Source organism: Macaca mulatta, chromosome 2 (genome assembly GCF_049350105.2).
Source record: "Macaca mulatta isolate MMU2019108-1 chromosome 2, T2T-MMU8v2.0, whole genome shotgun sequence".
NCBI classification, from domain to species: domain Eukaryota; kingdom Metazoa; phylum Chordata; class Mammalia; order Primates; family Cercopithecidae; genus Macaca; species Macaca mulatta.
This window is the reverse complement of record NC_133407.1, coordinates 82093441-82112082: the sequence shown is the minus strand read 5'-3', so window position 1 is coordinate 82112082 and position 18642 is coordinate 82093441. Positions and strand designations below refer to the sequence as shown.

At 38.1% G+C, this 18642-nt stretch overlaps 1 protein-coding gene across 4 annotated transcripts in view; it reads right to left on the bottom strand.

Annotated features, from left to right (window-relative positions):
• Positions 1-1616: 1616 nt before the first annotated feature.
• The window catches only part of SKIL (SKI like proto-oncogene), a 37762-nt gene continuing 20736 nt past the window's right edge, over positions 1617-18642 (bottom strand). The window contains exons 3-7 of one of the 4 annotated variants that reach the window (XM_077991673.1): positions 14993-15086; positions 11886-12118; positions 7749-7990; positions 6944-7168; positions 1617-5950 (exon numbers count right to left, since the gene is read on the bottom strand). In XM_077991673.1, the coding sequence (XP_077847799.1) occupies positions 5792-5950; positions 6944-7168; positions 7749-7990; positions 11886-12118; positions 14993-15086 (953 nt within the window). In that variant the 3' untranslated portion in view covers positions 1617-5791. The remainder of the gene's footprint in view (positions 5951-6943; positions 7169-7748; positions 7991-11885; positions 12119-14992; positions 15087-18642) is intronic. The other 3 variants (XM_077991674.1, XM_077991675.1, XM_077991676.1) reach the window with 3 other exon arrangements.

Sequence of the window (18642 nt, the reverse complement as noted above, 5' to 3'; positions counted from 1 at the left end):
AAATTAAACAACATGCTCCTGAACAACTGATGGGTCAAACAAGAAATTAAAAGGAAAATTTAAAAAAATATCTTGAGACAAATGAAAATGAAAACAAAATATACCAAGACTTATGGAATACAGCAAAAGCTGTCCTGAAATGGAAGTTTATAGAAATAAACAACTATATTAAAAGGAAATTCGATTCCCAAAAAATCAACCTAATGTTACACTTTAGGGAACTTGAAAAAGAACAAACTAAGTCCAAAGTCAGTAGAAGAAGGGAAATAATAAAAGATATGACCAGAAATAAATGAAATAGAGACTAGAAAAACAATGCTAAATATCTGTGAAACTCAGAGTTCTTTTTTAGAAAAGATAAAATTGACAAAACTTTAGCTAGACTAAGAAAAAAGAGAGGAGGCTGAAATAAAATAAATAAAAGAGATGTTACCATTGATAAAACAGAAATGCAAAGGATGATACAAGACTACTATGAGGAAGTATTGAGTAGTTGAGTACTATCCAACAAATTGGATAACCTAGAGGAAATGGATAAACTCCTAGACACATGCAACCTACCAAAATGAAATAAACAAGAAATAGAAAATTTGACAGATCAATAACCAGTAGAGACTGAATCTTTTAAAAAACAAACAAAAAGTCTCCCACCAAAGAAAAACCCAGGACCTGATGGCTTCACTGCTGAATTCCACCCAACATTTAAAAAACTAATACCGGTCAGGCAGTGTCTCATGTTTGTAATTCCAGCACTTTGGGAGGCTGTGATGGGAGGATTCCTTGAGGCCAGGAGTTTGAGACAAGCCTGGGAAACATAGCAAGACTTTGTCTCTACAAGAAAAATTTTAAAAATTAGCCAGGCGTGGTGGCACATTCCTGTGGTCTCAGCTACTCAGGAGGCTGAGGTGGGAGAACTACTTGAGCCCAGGAGTTTGAGGTTACAGTGAGCCGTGATTGTGCCATTATACACCAACCTCGGCAAAAGCAAAACCCTGTCTCAAAAAATAAAAAATAAAATAAAGAACTAATAAGGCCGGGCAGAGTGGCTCACACCTGTAATCCCAACACTTTGGGAGGCTGAGGTGGGCGGATCACCTGAGGTCAAGTCTAAAAATCATTAAAGAAAATAATCACATAATGCTGGTATTTTCATCACCCGAAATATTGCATAAAATTTCCTATTCTACAATAAAACAGGTTTTTCAAGTTAGTGTGTAATGAATAATAGACTTTTTCTTTTGAGACAGTTTCGCTCGTCACCCAGGCTGGAGTGCAATGGCACGATCTCAGCTCACTGCAACCTCTGCCTCCTGGGTTCAAGCGATTCTCATGCCTCAGTCTCCCAAGTAGCTGGGATTACAAGCATGAGTCACCGCGCCCGGCTAATTTTGTATTTTTATAGACAGCGTTTCACCATTGGCCAGGATGGTCTCAAACTCCTCACCTCAGGTAATCCGCCCGCCTTGGCCTCCCAAAGTGCTGGGATTACAGGCATGAGCCACCGCGCGCAGGCTACGAATAATAGACTTTAAAAGAACAAAGGAGAAAATGTCAATCTTAGGGAACAAGAAAGTTAAGCTCACACACGATACTGAAATAACTTGAATCAAATTGAATTGGCATTAAAAGTTTTTATTTAGAATTTGATCCACAATCTATACAAGTTATTTACAAGGCATGAAAATGGAAAACAGCACAAAATACAATTGAGGTATAAGCTCAGAGCACAGTATGTCATGTTTCAATAAATATAATTCAAAATTTGTAAACTAGGTGACCAGATACATGTCTTATTTTTAGTAAAACCATATAAAATATTTATTTCACGTGAGGTAGAGGACAGTTTTTCTGTGTCATGTAATGCAACCAACCACAGCAACTTTTAACTGTAAAACTGTACATCATTGGCAAATTTTTTAATTTAATTATGGTCAATGTAGTCAATTATTTGTTTCAACAGTTGCAGAACAGATATTTCATTTACTGCCTTCACAGATTAGAAATTCAAAAATAATTTAAGACTACTATGTTGGCTTAAAATTATCAGGATAAACAAATATTTCTAACAGGATAGTTAAAAACAAGCAAAATTTTATTTCTCATAAACTAATTCCTCAAAAGATGTCCTACATTTAGCAACTGTTTTCTAGGACATGTTTACTAGAACTACTTTAAGTATGCTGTGCTTTCTTTTCAAGTGAGGTATCTACATTGAGGAAAAAAAGTCTTATAAATTCCTTTATATTAAACTAATTTAATACACTTTTGTTTCCTGGGCTGAATTTTTAAATTTTTTTTTTTTAACATTTGATCACTTTCTAAATCAAAAATTGTAGCACTACGTAAGACATTTAATTCTATTACTAAATAGGCTCCAAACTACATTATATAGTTTAGAAGCCATTTCAATGAAAGGATTTACCCCCCCCCAAAAAAAAAAAACTGTCCTTTTAAACAAAATGCAATATAAAATACTCATATGTTTTTCTTCCAAAAGTGGAAATGCTTAAGTACCCTATACTAGAAAAAAAAAAAAAATAGGCTGTTTATTCAATTCCACAATGTATAATACAGCAGTTATATGTCCCTTATTGCTGACAGCTTCGATAAAAACTATTAACAAGTAGTTCCAAGCACAGAAATACATGGACAGTATGAGCACAATTTTTCTTTATATTAATTTTTAATCTCCTATCATGTGGATTAAATGCATAAAGGGCAAATAAAAATGAGGAATCTTCCCTAAGTAATCAAAACATATGTCTTATTGAAAAGAAAATTTTAGAAGCTGATTAAAACCCTTCAGCACTAGCTTTGCAATTAATTTTGGAGAAATACCTTGACACATCTTATAGTACTTGAGTTTCCTTATAACTTTACTTTCCTTCAAACAGAAGCTACCTATGTGCAAATAAACTGATTGTTCTGTCAGGACTTCTAAAAGATATGGATAGCCCACAAATATATACTTTATTTCACCTACTTTAATAGCTGCTTTACAATTCACTATGTACAAATGATTTTATATCTTAACTGGTAATATATTAAATATGTTATAAAATTAGTTCAAGAAGCATAAAACACCCTCTCATGAACACAGAAATTCAAGCAAAAGAATATGCTTAAACAAAAACTAAAGCACACAGCAAACGTAAATTGTTGGTCAAATCTTTTCATAGTGTTATAAGTTACATTTGTGAAATTTAGACCAGTTGAAGAGCTTCCTCAATAACAGCAAGAGGTTTTACATTTATTACCTTTATAGAGTAGCTACACTTTTCTCATACAGTTTAGACTACAGAAACTATCACCACCCAAATTAAACATCACCCAAGCTAATATTCTTTCTTCCTTCTAAAGATGAGCTAGCAAAACTTTTTATTAGGCTGTCCCTTTAATGCAGCTTTTTAGAGTAAACATTTTTACATTTTTCCCAAAAAGAATTATTTTTTTGAAGTCTGAGGAAAAATCTGCTTGCCTAGTGAATTTGGCACACAAAAACTAACAACAAATCAAACTTTAAGCTAGCAACCAACACACAAAATAAGCATGCAAAGAATAGAATAAGTTTTATATGGGTATTTTAGCCGAGGCCACTTATAAGGTATTACAAAATCTCTATATTGTTTTCAAGCTATGTGGTGCAGTTTAAAGTTACTTTTAACAATAATACGTATATTTACAATTGACTTAAAAAACTATTTTCAAGGAAGTTAGACACCTATGGCACATCAACACATCTTCTGAAAAATGAAGACTATACAACGTCATGTGGCAAATTTTCATTATGTGAAGGACTAGAAAAAATATTTCTTTACTCAATTCTGAATTACCAGTTCATAATAATTTAATGGTGTTTAAGCACTGCTTAAAATTTTCAAATAACATATTTCAAGGATTAAGCAATTTATTTTAGAAGTTTTGGGTTGAAACAAATTATTTTATCATTTTCTAGGTAACATAAAGCAGAAAGGTTCCAAGTGAATTAGAAATATAAATGAAATTATAGGTGTTTGAGTTTGTCTTCCAAAAAGCTGAGCTGTGACACGAATAATTCAAAATTAAAATAAAACTATATCATAAATATCTGATTTTTCTTTCTCCAGATCTAAATAGATTGTATTGGGAGAATACGTCATTTTAAATATTTGTTTCTGCATGTCATTTTAGTATTTGTTCCTCCTTGAGAAGATTCCAAGAATCAACAAATTAAATTAGTCTTAATATAGCAAAATTTAAATGGAAAACTGAAAATACACATTTAGGTCATACTCAGTAAATAAATTACATTTGGGGAAGTACAAAATTCTTTTTGGATATGTACTATTAAGCAAACACCGTTAGATTATCTATCTTCTGTGCTGGAAATAGAGTATAACCTTAACCCTAGCTAATTTATTTTAAAATAAATACAGCTCGCTGAAGTAATTCATACACAGTACCTTATAAGAGAACATGAAAAACATGTATTATCCCATAAAATCCATGGGGTAATAATGTCAATTAATAATAGTTTCAGGAAACTTCCTTTAAAAACAGATCTAAGAATTTTACCTAATATATTTTAAGCCAAGAATTAACAAATATGAAATTTGCCATTAGAGAATGACAGACTTTTCTGTGCAAAAAAAAAGTGCAGAAGATGTTTTCCCTCCCGAAACTATGGAATTCCTTTATCTTCTAAAACTTACCTAAAATCTTTTAGTAGCAGATAACTAAACTGTCCTATACGCACCTATCATGTACTATCAGTTGACTGTAAATTCCTGATTTTTATATTAAGTAGTAACTGAAAATGGTCCATTCGTGCAAATTTTGGTAAGACTTAACATTTAAACATACAAAAGTCCAAAATAACCTTCAAGGTGTTTAACATTTTACAACTTAAAGGAAAACAAGTCCATTATATAAATTTCAGTAAGACTCATAACTACATATAAAAACTATACAGGATGATTATGGATTGTATAGAAACTGATATACAACAATGGTATCAGTTTTTCTCAAGAACATTAATATTTTCACACCATTATTAACAACACAAAGTTCAGAAATTATTATTTTATTTTTGAAAAGTTGCTGCTTAAAAAAAAATCTAAATATAACCACATTTAAACTGAAAAACAAACTACAACTGCTTCTTCTGTTTAGCAGCAGTGCATAATAACACATTATTCTTCCCCACTGTGCTCATGGGGTATGCTATAACCTCAATAAAATTTCTCCTAGGATACACATTAAAAAGAAGAGAACTGGTGGAAATTCATTCCACAATCTGAACCAAGTAAAAGTAAATTTGATGTATGTTAATGAGTATACTATATCAACTTAGAAAAATCATGTTAATGAGAAAAGGGGAGATTCAACTCCTTGAGTAGCTCTATATACTTAAAATATAAAGCCACATTGTATCTAAAATTGAGTCTGAAATATGGATAACAAAATTGACCACAGTTATTTTCCATCACATACTGCAGCTTTTAAAAAGTACACAATTGTTAAGTTTGCATTAGAAATATAAGCAGATTACCTACTAGTTGAAACCATATGGTATTGTTACTAAGCTGGTTTTTTAAAAAAAGTACAAAGAAACATACATTTTCATTCATTTGGAAAATGTAAAAATTTAAGTACTAATATATAATCTCTTCACTTTCTCTGATCTACAAATGGATAGAATGCCTAGTTATCTTCATGCAGATAAGTTCTTCAGAATTCAATTACCAAAGCAAGCAACAAACAAACAAAAAAAACTTGTCAATAATACACAGATGAATCTCTTTAACAGTTTCTATTCTTTAGCAGTCTTTGATGATTTCAGAATTTGCAGCTTTAGCTCTTTTATCATCATCTCTAACTTCTGTCTTGCTTCCCGTTCCTGTCTGAGTTCATCTTGGAGTTCTTGCCTATCGGCCTCAGCATGGTCCAATCTCTGTCTCAGTTCTGCCAACTATGTGATTTAAAAGGCGATGTCAATTTTAATTGTTTTGTTTTTCCACTTAATCCTCATATCATAGAAAATACCTATTTTCAAATTACTTCTTACAAAATGAACTATTTCATGTACACTAAATCCATTAAGCATCTAATACTATTAATTTGACATCTGACAGGACATTAAGTTTAAGAAAAAGCAAAGGAACGAAAGGAAGGAACATGTCCACCATGTTCATTATGCCCTATACTTTACTATATGGCTCATCACAGCCTGCTCATGTTAGTTATTTGTTCATGTTCCTTAAATTGTGAGATTCTATTAACAAAAGAGAATTGTTTATTTTTGCTCCAGTGCTTTTGAACATAATAGGCAACAGTTCCTGTTTGTTAATTTGCAGATTTGAAAGCTCATATACTACATTAAAATAATATAACATATGATATTCAGAGGGCTAGAGATTACCAATTTAGGAACTAAACTGCCGTAACCTAATAAAAGTTTAAACTAATAAAAGCAACAAATACCAAAATAATCATCTTGGACAATACAGCATAAAGCTATGTTTAACAGAATTATCTATTTTGAAATCTAGCTTAGTAAACTGAGCTTGACAAAAAGTAATTCCTTTATTAGAGAAGTAACAGTGGCTGAGCGCAGTGGCTCACGTCTGTAATTCCAGCACTTCAGGAGGCTGAGGCGGGCGGATCACAAGGCCAGCAGTTTGAGACCAGCCTGACCAACATGGTGAAACCCGATCTCTACTAAAAAATACAAAAATTAGCCAGCCGTAGTGTCGCACGCCTGTAATCACACCTACAATCAGGAGGCTGAGGCAGGAGAACTGCTTGAACCCGGCAGGCGGAGGTGGTGGGGAGCTGAGATCACGCCACTGCACTCCAGCCTGGGCGACAGAGCAAGACTCTGTCTCAAAAAGAAAAAAAAAGAGAAGTAACAGTTTCCATTTCCATGCTGAAAGGGCACCATTATACAAACAGTAATTCTTACCTGTCCTGCATATTCAGCCTCTTTGTCTTTTTCTAAATTTGAGTCACAGGTACATTTTTGCTTCATTATCTGCTCCAATTTTTTCTCTAAGTCTTTCTGTTCAACATAAAATTCTTCCATTCTTTGAGCATGTTCATTCTGCAAAGATTCAAGTTCTTTCTGTAAATTCTGCTGTTCTTCAGTGAGTTCCTTCATAGATTTTGAACTACTCAACATTTTTACTTCCTGTAATGTAAACAATCACAATACAATTTTTACTTTATTTTCATCATCTTAAAATTTTCAGTTCTGGAAAATTCAGCACAGAAAATACCTAAAATTCAGCTATCATTACCAGTTCTATATAGAGGTAATTATTTTTTAAAACTATTTTCTCAAAAAATTTTAAAGTATATTAAAATTGCTTATCAGTGTAAAACAATAATCTTAAGTACATTTGTAGCATCTCATCTTGACTTTTCTTACTAGGCATATACGGGGGCACTGGGCGCGATGTCTCACACCTGTAATCCCAGCACTTTGTGAGGCCAAGGCTGGTGGATCACAAGGTCAAAAGTTAGAGCCTGGCCAACATCGCCAACACAGAGAAACTCCATCTCTACTAAGAATACAAAATTTAGCCAGGCATGGTGACATGTGCCTCTAATCCCAGCTACTTGGAAGGCTAAGGCAGAAGAACTGCTTGAACCTGGGAGGCGGAGGTTGCAGTGAGCTGAGATCATGCCACTGCACTCCATCCTGGGTGACAGAGCAATATACAAAAGTATCTTTTCATAATGGACTATCATTTAGATAACAACTTTACCATCTGAAGTTGTTGCTTCTTTTGCAAAATCAAGTTTAGTTTTTCCTGTTGCTTTAAATAAGTTCTCATTACATCTTCCATGATTTTTCCCTTATCATCCTCACAAATGACATCTTTCACAAGAAGAGGAGATGAAGCAGCAGCAACAAGGCCAATTCCCACTTGGTTTATGTCTCTGACTAATTTGCAAGTGGCAGACTCAGATTTCCTTTTACTTGTAGAATTATTTGAGATTGATCCATCTTTGAGAGAAAAAAATCAAGTAACAAAGTATGAATATCACTCCATTAAAAAATCACTAGAACAATCCATAAATGAAAATTTTAAAACATTTCATTTATAAATTAGACTAAAACAAATAAAATAGGAATAAATTTAACAAAAGTAGTGCAAGTACAATTACAACTACAAAACATCACTAAAAGAAATTTAAGACCTAAATATATGGAAAGACATCCCAAATTCATGGACTGGAATTTAATATTGTTAAGACAGTAACAGTCTCCAAATTGATCTACTTATTCAGTGCAATCCCTATCAAAATCCCCACTGGATTTTTTGCAGAAATTGACAAGCAGATTCTAAAATTCATATGGAAATGCAGCAAACCCGAAATAGATAAAACAATCTTGAAAAAGAATAACAAAGTTAAAAGACTCACAATTCCCAATTTCAAAGTTTACTACAGAAATCAAGACTGTGTGGTATGACTTAAGGATAGACATACAGATCACTAAAACAGAATTCAGAGTCCAGAAATTTAAAAAACTCATACTTTACAAGGCAATTGTTGTTGACAAAGTGCCAAAGCAATTCAATCAGGAAAGAATAATCTTTTCAACATACAGACAACTATATCCACATGCAAAAGAAAAGGTTGGACTTTACACTGTATACAAAAATAAATTAACTCTAAATTAATCAAAGACCTAAATGTAAGAGTTACAACCCTTAAATATAAATTTCTTGGCTGGGTGTGGTGGCTCACGCCTATAATCCCAGCACTTTGGGAGGCCGAGGCAGGTGGATTACCTGAGGTCAGGAGTTCGCCACCAGCCTGACCAACATGGTAAAACCCTGCCTCTACTAAAAATACAAAAAAAATTAGCCGGGCATGGTGGGGTGCACCTGTAATCCCAGCTACTCGGAAGGCTGAGACAGAAAAATTGCTTGAACCCAGGAGGTGGAGGTTGCAGTGAGCTGAGATCGCACCACTGTACTCCAGCCTGGGCAACAGAGTGAGAGTCAGTCTCAAAAATAAATAAATATAAATTCCTTCGAATTGGGATTAGGCAATAGTCTTAGATATGATACCTAAAACAAGAAAAAAATAGATAAATTGGATATAATAAAAATGTAAAACTTTTGTGCTTCAAAGAACGCTAACACAGCCAAGCACAGTGGCTCACACCCTGTAATCTCAACACTTTGGGAGGCTGAGGCAGGTGGTTCTCTTGAGCTCACGAGTTTGAGACCAGCCTCAAAATGGCAAAACTCCAACTCCACCAAAAATACAAAAATTAGGTGAGCATGGTGGTACATCCCTGTAGTCCCAGCTATTTGGGAGGCTGAGGTGAAAGGATGGATTGAGCCCAGGAGGTAGAGGCTGCAGTGAGCAGAGCTGGGTGATACAGCCAGACTTTGTCTCAGGGAAAAAAAAAAAAAAACACACACACACACACACAAAAGAACACTAATAAGAAAGTAAAAAGAAAACAGCATGGTAAATCAAATATTTGATAAGGATCTAGTATCCAGAATATATAAAGAACTCTTACAACTCAATAGTAAAAAGACAACCTAGTTTTAAAACAGCCAAAACATCTAAATAGACATTTTCCCAAAGATATGCAATGTCCAAGAAAAACATGAAAAGATACTCAATATCATCATTCACTGAGAAACTGCAAATTACAACCATGATATACCACTTCACTAGGATGGCTATATTCAAAAGACAATAACAAGCGTTGACAAAAATATGCAAAAGTTGAAACTCCCAAGCTACCACAGGAATGTAAAATGTTACAACTGTTTTAGAAAAGTCTGGCAGTCCCTCAAAACGTTAAACGTAATCACCACATGACCTAGCAATTTCACTCCTAAACATATACCAGAAAAACCTGAAAATACAGTCCCACACTTAAACTGCTACACAAGTGTTTACAGCAGGATTATTCATAATTTCGAAAAAGTAGAGCCACTGCAAATGTCCACCAACTGATGAAGGGATAAACAAAATGTGGTATATCCACATAATCGAATCTTATCAGGCCATGAAAAGAAGTCCTGGTACATACAACAACATGGACTATGAAAACATTATCCTTAATGAAAGAAGCATAAGCTTTTCGGTCAGACATGAAAAGCCACATGTTGTACAATTCCTTTTATAATGAAATGTCCAGAATAAGCAAATCCATAAAGATAAGACAATAGATTAGTGGTTGCCAGAGGCTTCAAGAAAGGGAGAATCAGGGTGTGACTCCTAATGGATTACAGGGTTAATTCTTGGGAGTGATGAAAATATCATGGGCCGAGGCGGGTGGATCACCTAAGGTCAGGAGTTCAAGACCAGCCTGACAAATATGGCGAAAACCCTGTCTCTACTAATAAAACAAAACAATTATCCAGGCGTGGTGATGCACGCCTGTAATCCCAGCTACTCGGAGAGCTGAGGCAGGAGAACAGCTTGAACCCAGGAGGCAGAAGTTGCAGTGAGCCGAAATCATCCCATTGCACTCCAGCCTGGGCGACAAGAATGAAACTCTTGTCTCAAGGAAAAAAAAAAAAAAAGAAAACCCCCAAAAATCTCAATTCTCTATAAAAAATTAAATAAATAGAGGACCCTCCAACTGTTCCAAGGCAGCTAAAGTAACTGTTACACTGCCTAATCACTAAGCAAAGCTGCGCTGCTATATGGATGGTAACACAGGCAATATCTGCGGACATGTCTCATTTAATCCACAGTATTTTAAAAGGCATGGTAAGTAGCCAGCTATTTTTTTCTTTTAAACGACCAGCCAATATTCCACATTTATGCCATATGCCTGGCCCCTAGAGCTTTCTTTTTTTTTTTTTTGAGACGGAGTCTTGCTCTGTCACCCAGGCTGGAGTGCAGTGGCCGGATCTCAGCTCACTGCAAGCTCCGCCTCCCGGGTTTACGCCATTCTCCTGCCTCAGCCTCCCGAGTAGCTGGGACTACAGGCGCCCGCCACCTCGCCCGGCTATTTTTTTGTATTTTTTAGTAGAGACGGGGTTTCACCGTGTTAGCCGGGATCGTCTCTCGATCTCCTGACCTCGTGATCCGCCCATCTCGGCCTCCCAAAGTGCTGGGATTACAGGCTTGAGCCACCGCGCCCGGCCCCCTAGAGCTTTCAATCCTTGCTTTATTCCATAACTAAGTTTCCCTGAGTTCTATACCTAACTACTCTTACTTGCATGTACTTCTTAGTATTAGTTAAATGCTGTCTCAGTTCATGGCAAATTAGAAAGAAAAATAAAGGCTGGGTGTGGTGGCTCACACCTGTAATCCCAACACTTTGAGAGGCCAAGGCAGAAGGATCACTTGAGCCCAGGAGTTCAAGACCAGGTTGAGCAACATAGCAAGACCCATCTCTACAAAAAAAAATTAAATTAAATTAAATTAAATTAGCCAGGCACAGCAGTGTGTGCCTCTGGTCCCAGCTACTAGGGAGGCTGAGGTGGGAGGATCACTTGAGCCAAAAGGTTGAGCCTGCAGTGAGCTATGATCTCGCCACTGCACTCCAGCCTAGGCAACAGAGAAAGACTCTGTCACAAAAAAAGAAAAAAAAAAGGAAAGAAAAACAAGGATCTCCTGAAGACTGACAGCAAATAAAAGGTAGGAAAGGAAAAAAATTCAGATCAAAATAACTTGCAGTCTGAGGCCAGGTGGCCTATCTGTATCTATCTCAGTCTCCTGAGCTATCACCACGCTAGAAAAGTATAGCAACTGAGATTAAAATAAATCACCCAGAGTTTTGAAGGGTAGCATTTTTAAAGGTAAAAGCTCTAATTATCTGAAAATTTAGCTTAAACAAAAAGTCTGTTTGAAAATGCTGAATAAATGTGTTCATTAGATATTTAATTTTAGAAAGATAATCTCTGAATACTTACCTAAACGGCTACATAATTCTCTACTTGTTTTTAAATCCATTTTCTCCTGTTCCTCAAGTGAGACATCTGGATAAGACACTGTTTTTTGAAGTTTACAACTACTGTGAGCCTTCTCTGACTGTCTTGATATGGACTTACTTGACTCTGTCTTTGTGAGCTCTTTAGACTGGGATACAGCAGAAGTAAGCGACACATTTGGGGCAACCACTTTATCACACATGTATAAGTAGTAGCTGAAAACAAGTAAAAGCAAAACAAGACATATATTACATATTACGATTAAGTAAAAATCAAATATGTAACATGCATTTCTGTGGTTAAACTTTTTTTTTAACCAAAACAGACAATATTACAACTCAGAAAATAAAGGTCACAGTGAAGAATTCTCAGGAAAAAAATCAGCACTTTAGGCATTACAAACAAAATTATAAGGGATTTTTTGTTAGTCTGCAAGTAACCCAGGCTGGAGTGTAGTGGTGTGATCATGGCTCACTGTAACCTCTAACTCCTGGGCTCAAGCAATCTTCCTGCCTTAGCATCCCAGGTAGCTGGGAAGACACATCCCCATTTTTTTTTTTAGAGATGGTGTCTTCCTAGGCTGCCAAGTTGGCCTTGAACTCCTGGGCTCAAGTGATACCCTCCCATCTCTAACTCCCAAAGCACTAGTATTACAGGCATAAGCAACCATAACCAGCTTGCAAATAATTTCGTGGGTTTTTTTTTTTCTTCTTGGCAAGTAATTTATAAGCACTAAAAAGATACTCAGAAAGAAAATCACAGGCCCTTCTCCTTCCCTCAGAACCACCCCAGAACTATAAGCATTAAGCACTTTATACATCTGTGTAACAACTCTGAGCAGGTAAGTTTTACTCCAGAAAGAGAATCATCTATAACTACTTTGGAGGACTTTATCTTGCCCACCACCCTTCTAAACAGGGAATCTTGGCTCTTTGCTTTGGTGAGGCTGCTTCAGTTGCAGACTGCAAGGTTATGGACTGATTCACAAGAGGCTCAATGAGGAGCTCCCAGGGCTCTTCTTATATACCTCAGAGACAGAATATGCACTCTGAATGCCACCCAGCTACTGGGCAGTTCTTATATCAAACCCCACTGAGCAATCTTCTTAAAATGCTTCACTACTTTCTATTCATTTGAGAAAATGTCAATAATATATTATGCAAAACTAAGATGGAAGAGATTACCAATTTTGATCAAAACTCACATAAAATTGCCCAGTAGACACATCTGAGACGCTCGTGGAACAGATTTCAGCTACATATTTGTAACTATATATTCTGAGTAACACTTAGCAAAAAGATGCAACCATTTAAGACTTGACACTCCATCCCCTGAACTCCAGACAATCTCCTCTTATATTTCATTTTCTTTGTACATGACATCTATATTGTTCCCCTTTGTTAATAACATACATTTTTGAGCCAAAATCTCAGTTTTCTGACAGGACAAGAAAACCGACAGGTTTAATAGTGCTCAAAAGACTTACTGCAAATACAACAGGTAAAGTAGTGATTGTACAAACGTAAATAAGACTCGGTCTCTTTGTCACCATGCTTGGAGGGAATACAGATTTACACTAGTAGATAAAAATCTAGGACTCAACAAGAAAAACTTAAAATCTAGGGTGCACGTTTACTGAAAAAGTAAAACTCTGATTTTGAGAAGTGTGGTTATTAAGAAAGCTCTAAGTTTCAAAAGAATTTCTTTTTAAAATATCAAAGTTGCAGGCCAGGTGCAGGGGCTAATGCTTGTAATCCCAGCACTTTGGGAGGCTGACACAGGTGGATCACTTGAGGTCAGGCGTTCAAGACCAGCCTGGCCCACATGGTGAAACCTCGTCTGTACTAAAAATACAAAAATTAGCTGGGTGTAGTGGCGGGTGCCTGTAATCCCAGGTACTCAGGAGGCTGAAGCAGGAGAATCGCTTGAATCCGGGAGGCGGAGGTTGCAGTGAGCTGAGATCGCACCATTGCACTCCAGCCTGGGCAACAGAGCAAGACCCCGTCTCAAAAAAAAAAAAAAAAAGTTGAAGTCGCAGCTGGGCACGGTGGCTCACGCCTATAATCCTAGCAGTACTTTGGGAGGCCAAGGGCAACAGATTACTTGAGGTCAGGAGTTCAAAACCAGCCTGGTCAACATGGTGAAACCCCGTCTGTACTAAAAATACAAAAAAATTAGCTGGAAGTGGCAGCTGGCGCTCAGGCTCAGCTACAGGATGCCATGGCAGAAGAATTGCTTGAACCTGGGAGGCGGAGGTTGCAGTGGACCAAGATCCTGCCACTGCACTCCAGTCTGGGTGACACAGTGAGACTCTGTCTCAAAAAAAATCAAAGTTGCACACCAAACTCTTGAAGAGTTGGTTTACCTCTTGAAGAAAAGTAAGAAATTAAAGAACTTTCATTTTTTACTTGAGGGCAAAAAGAAAATGACCTATTTCTAGAAAACACATAGAAATACATAGTAAAGGTTATTTAAAATATTCAGTGCAATTTATAATTAATTTCATTTTAGATTCTTTCTTTGAATTTTTTCTAGTAAGAGTGACTAAACACAATTCGTCTACAATTTCCCTATAATGATAAATGAAACCAAAAAATACATTAAATACCAACGGACTTATTTAAAAATAATTTGGAATTTTCAAAGATAATCTATGATTAACAAGAAAGCCTGCAAATAAAGAAATAAATTCCTGGTCAGGCGCAGTGGCTCATGCCTATAATCCCAGCACTTTGGCAGGCTGAGGTAGGCAGATCACCTGAGGTCAGGAGGTCGAGACCAGCCTGGCCAACATTGTGAAACCCCGTCTATACTAAAAATACAAAAATTAGTTGGGCATGGTGGTGTGAGCCTATAGTCCCGGCTACCCGGGAGGCTGAGGCAGGAGAATCGCTTGATCCCAGGAGGCGGAGGTTGCAGTGAGCCGAGATTGCGCCATTGCACTCCAGCCTGGGTAACAGAACAAGACTCCATCTCAAAATAAATAAATAAATTAATTAATTAATTAATTCCCATGTCCTAGAATAGTGCGTGGTATACAGTTGCTGAATGAAATGAATGAACGAACAAACAAATAAATACCAACTTACCTGGGGTGTAAAAATGAATGTGTCTGAGAAACATGGTCACCTTCCTGCTTTATAACAGGATACCATGACTGTAATTCCATTCCTGATGGTGCATCTGTCTGCAGAAAAACATGGAAGCGAAACATTTATTGAAGTTTAACCTGTGAAGGTCATTTTATGTGTCAACCTGACTGGGCCACTGAGTAAAGACAAGTAACATTATTTAGGAGTCATCATGCCAGGCACAGTGGTTCACACCTGTATTCACGGCACTTTGGGAGGCAGAGTGGGGAAAATCCCATGAGCCCTGGAGTCAGCCTGGGCAACACAGGAAGATCCAGTCTCTTAAAAAAAAAAAGAAAAAAAATTAGCCAGGTGCGGTGGTATACACCTGTGGTCCCAGCTACTTGGGAGGCTGAGGTGGGAGAACTCCTTGAGCCCAGGAAGTTGAGGCTTGCAGTGAACCGTTATTGCACCACTTCACTCTATCCTGGGCAACAGAGTGAGACCCTGTCTCAAGGGTCATCTTCCAATAAGGCAGTCTTCCCTTGAAGAAGCCTGATTGATCATCTGAAACTCAGAGACACCCACATAAACTATCCCATCACAAGAACAGTTTCAGGACACATGTTAATGTGGAGTGCCAGAAATGATTCATACAAATTTCATACTTATGAAATCTATTTTCTTTATTTATTTTGTTTTGTTTTTGAGACAGAGTCTCGTTTTGTCACCCATGCTGGAGAGCAGTGGCGAGATCTCAGCTCACTGCAACCTCCACCTCTCGGGTTCAAGTGATTCTCTGCGTCAGTCTCCTGAGTAGCTGGGATTACAGGTGCCCACCACCATGCCCAGCTAATTTTTGTATTCTTAGTAGAGATGGGGTTTCGCCATGTTGGCCAGACTGGTCTCAAACTCCTGACCTCGGTGATCCCCACTCCTTAGCCTCTCAAAGTGCTGGGATTACAGGCATTAGCCACTGAGCCCAGTTGGAAATCCATTTTAAATAACAGAACTCTGTAAAGGTACAGCACTGGAAAATTCTGATTTTTTTTTTTTTTTTTTTTTTTTTTGTGAGACGGAGTCTTGTTCTGTCACCCAGGCTGGAGTGCAGTGGCCGGATCTCAGCTCACTGCAATCTCCTCCTTCGGGTTCACGCCATTCTCCTGCCTCAGCCTCCCAAGTAGCTGGGACTACAGGTGCCCGCCACCTCGCCCAGCTAGTTTTTTGTATTTTTTAGTAGAGACGGGGTTTCACCATGTTAGCCAGGATGGTCTCGATTTCCTGACCTCGTGATCCACCCGTCTCGGCCTCCCAAAGTGCTGGGATTACAGGCTTGAGCCACCGTGCCTGGCCGAAAATTCTGATTCTTATTCCTGTGCTACAGTCAGCTAGATTATACCCCAGCCCTACGGTATTTGTTAGCGTATTAGCTATAGATACCATTCTACAGCAATACTTTGCCAAATTAAATCCAAAACCACATTGTTTGCTAACACTTGTCATGAAACCATATTTCCTAATAAATATAAAAAGCATTTTTTAATGCTTAAGGATGAACTATAACTAAAAATAAAGAAAAATAAGGAGAAAGGTAACTGGCAACTTAATGAACATCTACCTGCTGAGAACTTTATACATCATTCTTAATTCTACCAAATATCCCCCCTTAAGTAGGTATCATTACCATTTTACAGGTGAGAAAACAACTGAGGTGCAGAAATTGAAGAGAGGCCGGGTTCGGTGGCTCACACCTGTAATCCCAGCACTGTGGGAGGCTGAGGTGGGTGGATCACCTGAGGTCAGGAGTTCGAGACCAGCCTGGCCAACATGGCAAAACCCTGTCTCTACTAAAAATGCAAAACTTAACTGGGTGTGGTGGTGCAGCCCCTGTAATCCCAGCTACTCGGGAGGCTGAGGTGGGAAAACTGTTTGAATCCAGGAAGCGGAGGCTGCAGCGAGCCAAGATTGCACTGCTGCACTCCAGCCTGGGCGACACAGTGAGACCCCATCTCAAAAAATAAATAAAATAAAATATAAATACGGCCGGGCGCGGTGGCTCAAGCCTGTAATCCCAGCACTTTGGGAGGCCGAGACGGGCGGATCACAAGGTCAGGAGATCGAGACCATCCTGGCTAACACGGTGAAACCCCGTCTCTACTAAAAAATACAAAAAAACTAGCCGGGCGAGGTACGGGCGCCTGTAGTCCCAGCTACTCGGGAGGCTGAGGCAGGAGAATGGCGTGAACCCGGGAGGCGGAGCTTGCAGTGAGCTGAGATCCGGACACTGCACTCCAGCCTGGGCGACAGAGCAAGACTCCGTCTCAAAAAAAATAAATAAAATAAATAAATAAATAAATAAATAAATAAATAAATAAAAATACAAAAAATTGGCCGGGCATGGTGGCACATGCCTATAATGCCAGCTACTCAGGAGGCTGAGACAGGAGAATCACTTGAACACAGGAGATGGAGGTTGCAGTAAGCCAAGATAATGCCACTGCACTCCAGCCTGTGCTACAGAGCAAGTATTGTCTGAAAAAAACAAAGGAAAACAAAAAAAGAAATTGAAGGGAAAAAAAGAATAAACGACCTGTGGTTACGAACTTCTCCCTTATTTTGGTTTTCTTTATTTACACTTTGTCCTCCCTTCATCCCCCACATATTTCCTATTATACGAAATTACCTTGCTCTTGGAGGAAAAGGATACTTAAAAGAGGAGGCAAGACTCACTGGTGAGGGAAAGGGGAAAGAAGAAAAGGAGAGCTGAAAGGTAGCATGGTTAAGGAGAGCAACAAAAATAGGAAGTTAACAGACAAAACCAGGAAAGTGAGGGAGAATGAGATTAGGAATGAGTTAACCAAGGAATAAGACAAAAATGAGAGCAGGATATTTCTCTAAACCCGGCCTTTAATAGGCTCCATGGCTGGGCACGGTGGCTCATGCCTGTAATCCCAGCATTTTGGGAGGCCCAGGAGGGATCACCTGAGGTCAGGAGCTCAAGACCAGCTTGGCCAACATAGCGAAACCCAGTTTCTACTAAAAATACAAAAATTAGCTGGATGTAGTGGCGCACACTTGTAATCCCAGTTATTTGGGAAGCTGAGGCAGGAGAATCACTTGAACCCAGGAGGCGGAGGTTGCAGTGAGCCAAGATTGCACCACCGCACTCCAGCCTGGGCAACAGAGCCAGACCCCATCTCAAGATAGAAAAAAAAGAGGCTCCAATTCCGGCTGAGTGCGGCGGCTCACCTCTGCAACCCAGCACTTTGGGAGGCTGAGGGGGGAGGATCACCTAAAGTCAGGAGTTCGAGACCAGCCTGGACAACATGGAGAAATGCCATTTCTACAAAAATTAGCCGGACATGGTGGCAAGTGCCTGTAATCCCAGCTACTTGAGTGGCTGAGACAGGAGAATCACTTGAATCCAGGAAGCAGAGGTTGCAGTGAGCTGAGTTCGCGCCGCTACACTCCAGCCTGGGTGACAGAGCAAGACTCTGTTTCAAAAAAAAAAAAAAAAGAGGGTCCAATTCCCAATTCCTACTCTGTGGGGAATGACAACTTCATTCAGTAATGAATAAAACCACACACAATGGAAAGTCATTAAACAGCAACAAATTAGGAAAGTAGGAAAGTTGTTTTGCCTGATGTCCCAATATTCCAGTTTGGAA